The sequence below is a fragment of the Haliaeetus leucocephalus genome, unplaced genomic scaffold (assembly GCF_000737465.1).
Source record: "Haliaeetus leucocephalus isolate CR32 unplaced genomic scaffold, Haliaeetus_leucocephalus-4.0 Scaffold227, whole genome shotgun sequence".
Classification (NCBI taxonomy): domain Eukaryota; kingdom Metazoa; phylum Chordata; class Aves; order Accipitriformes; family Accipitridae; genus Haliaeetus; species Haliaeetus leucocephalus.
In genome coordinates this window covers 626,083-626,902 of record NW_010972663.1, presented here as the reverse complement: position 1 = coordinate 626,902, position 820 = coordinate 626,083, and the positions used below count along the sequence as shown (strand labels likewise).

Below are 820 nucleotides of genomic sequence, written 5' to 3'. Positions count from 1 at the left end.
CCCCGGGTGACGTGCCCATCCCCATGCCGGGTGTTGCCGACTCCCAGGGGACCCGGCGGCGGCCGTGCGTCTGTCCACACGGCTGCTGGCGCTGGGGGGGGACGTGACACTGCGGAGCCGCTGGACCCACATGAACGCCCTCCACTACGCTGCCTACTTCGATGTCCCCGAGCTCATCCGCACCCTCCTGCGGGCGGCAGCCCCCCGAGGTGAGGGGTCCCCCCACAACAGGGTCCCTTGGGGGCAGGACACTGGGGGTCCCTGGAGGGAAGAGCATTGGGGTCCCCTAGGGGAAGGACACTGGGGTCCCTTGGGGGGCAGGACACTGGGGTCCCAGGGGAGCAGGACATTGGGGACACTGGGGAAAGGACACCAGGGTTCCAGGGGAAGGACATGGGGGTCCCTTGGGGGGCAGGACATTGGGGTCCCTAGGGCAGCAGGACATTGGGGTCCCTAGGGCAGCAGGACATTGGGGTCCCGGGAGGGAAGAACACTGGGGTCCTCTGGGCTGCAGGACATGGGTGTCCCCAGGGCCAGGACACCGGAGTCCCCAGTGGGGGTCGGGATACTGCAGTCCCATAGGACAGGGTGCCGGTGTCCTTGGGGCTAGGAGCCCGGGTTCCCCCCGCAGCCGCCCCTCCTCTCTCTCCGGGGTGGGCCGTGCCTCAGTTTCCCCCCACAGTGCTGCACTCGACCTGCAGCGACTTCAGCCACGGGACGGCACTGCACATCGCTGCCTCCAACCTCTGCCTGGGGGCTGTGCGTTGCCTGCTGGAGCACGGGGCTGATCCTGCCCTCCGGGTACCACGGGGGTTGGGGG

The 820-nt window shown here is 69.3% G+C and overlaps 1 protein-coding gene across 1 annotated transcript in view; it reads left to right on the top strand.

Annotated features, from left to right (window-relative positions):
- The window catches only part of CLIP3 (CAP-GLY domain containing linker protein 3), a 4,169-nt gene that overhangs the window by 700 nt on the left and 2,649 nt on the right, over positions 1-820 (top strand). The window contains exons 3-4 of the mRNA XM_010567211.1: positions 48-209; positions 683-801. Coding sequence (XP_010565513.1) covers positions 48-209; positions 683-801 — 281 coding nt within the window. The remainder of the gene's footprint in view (positions 1-47; positions 210-682; positions 802-820) is intronic.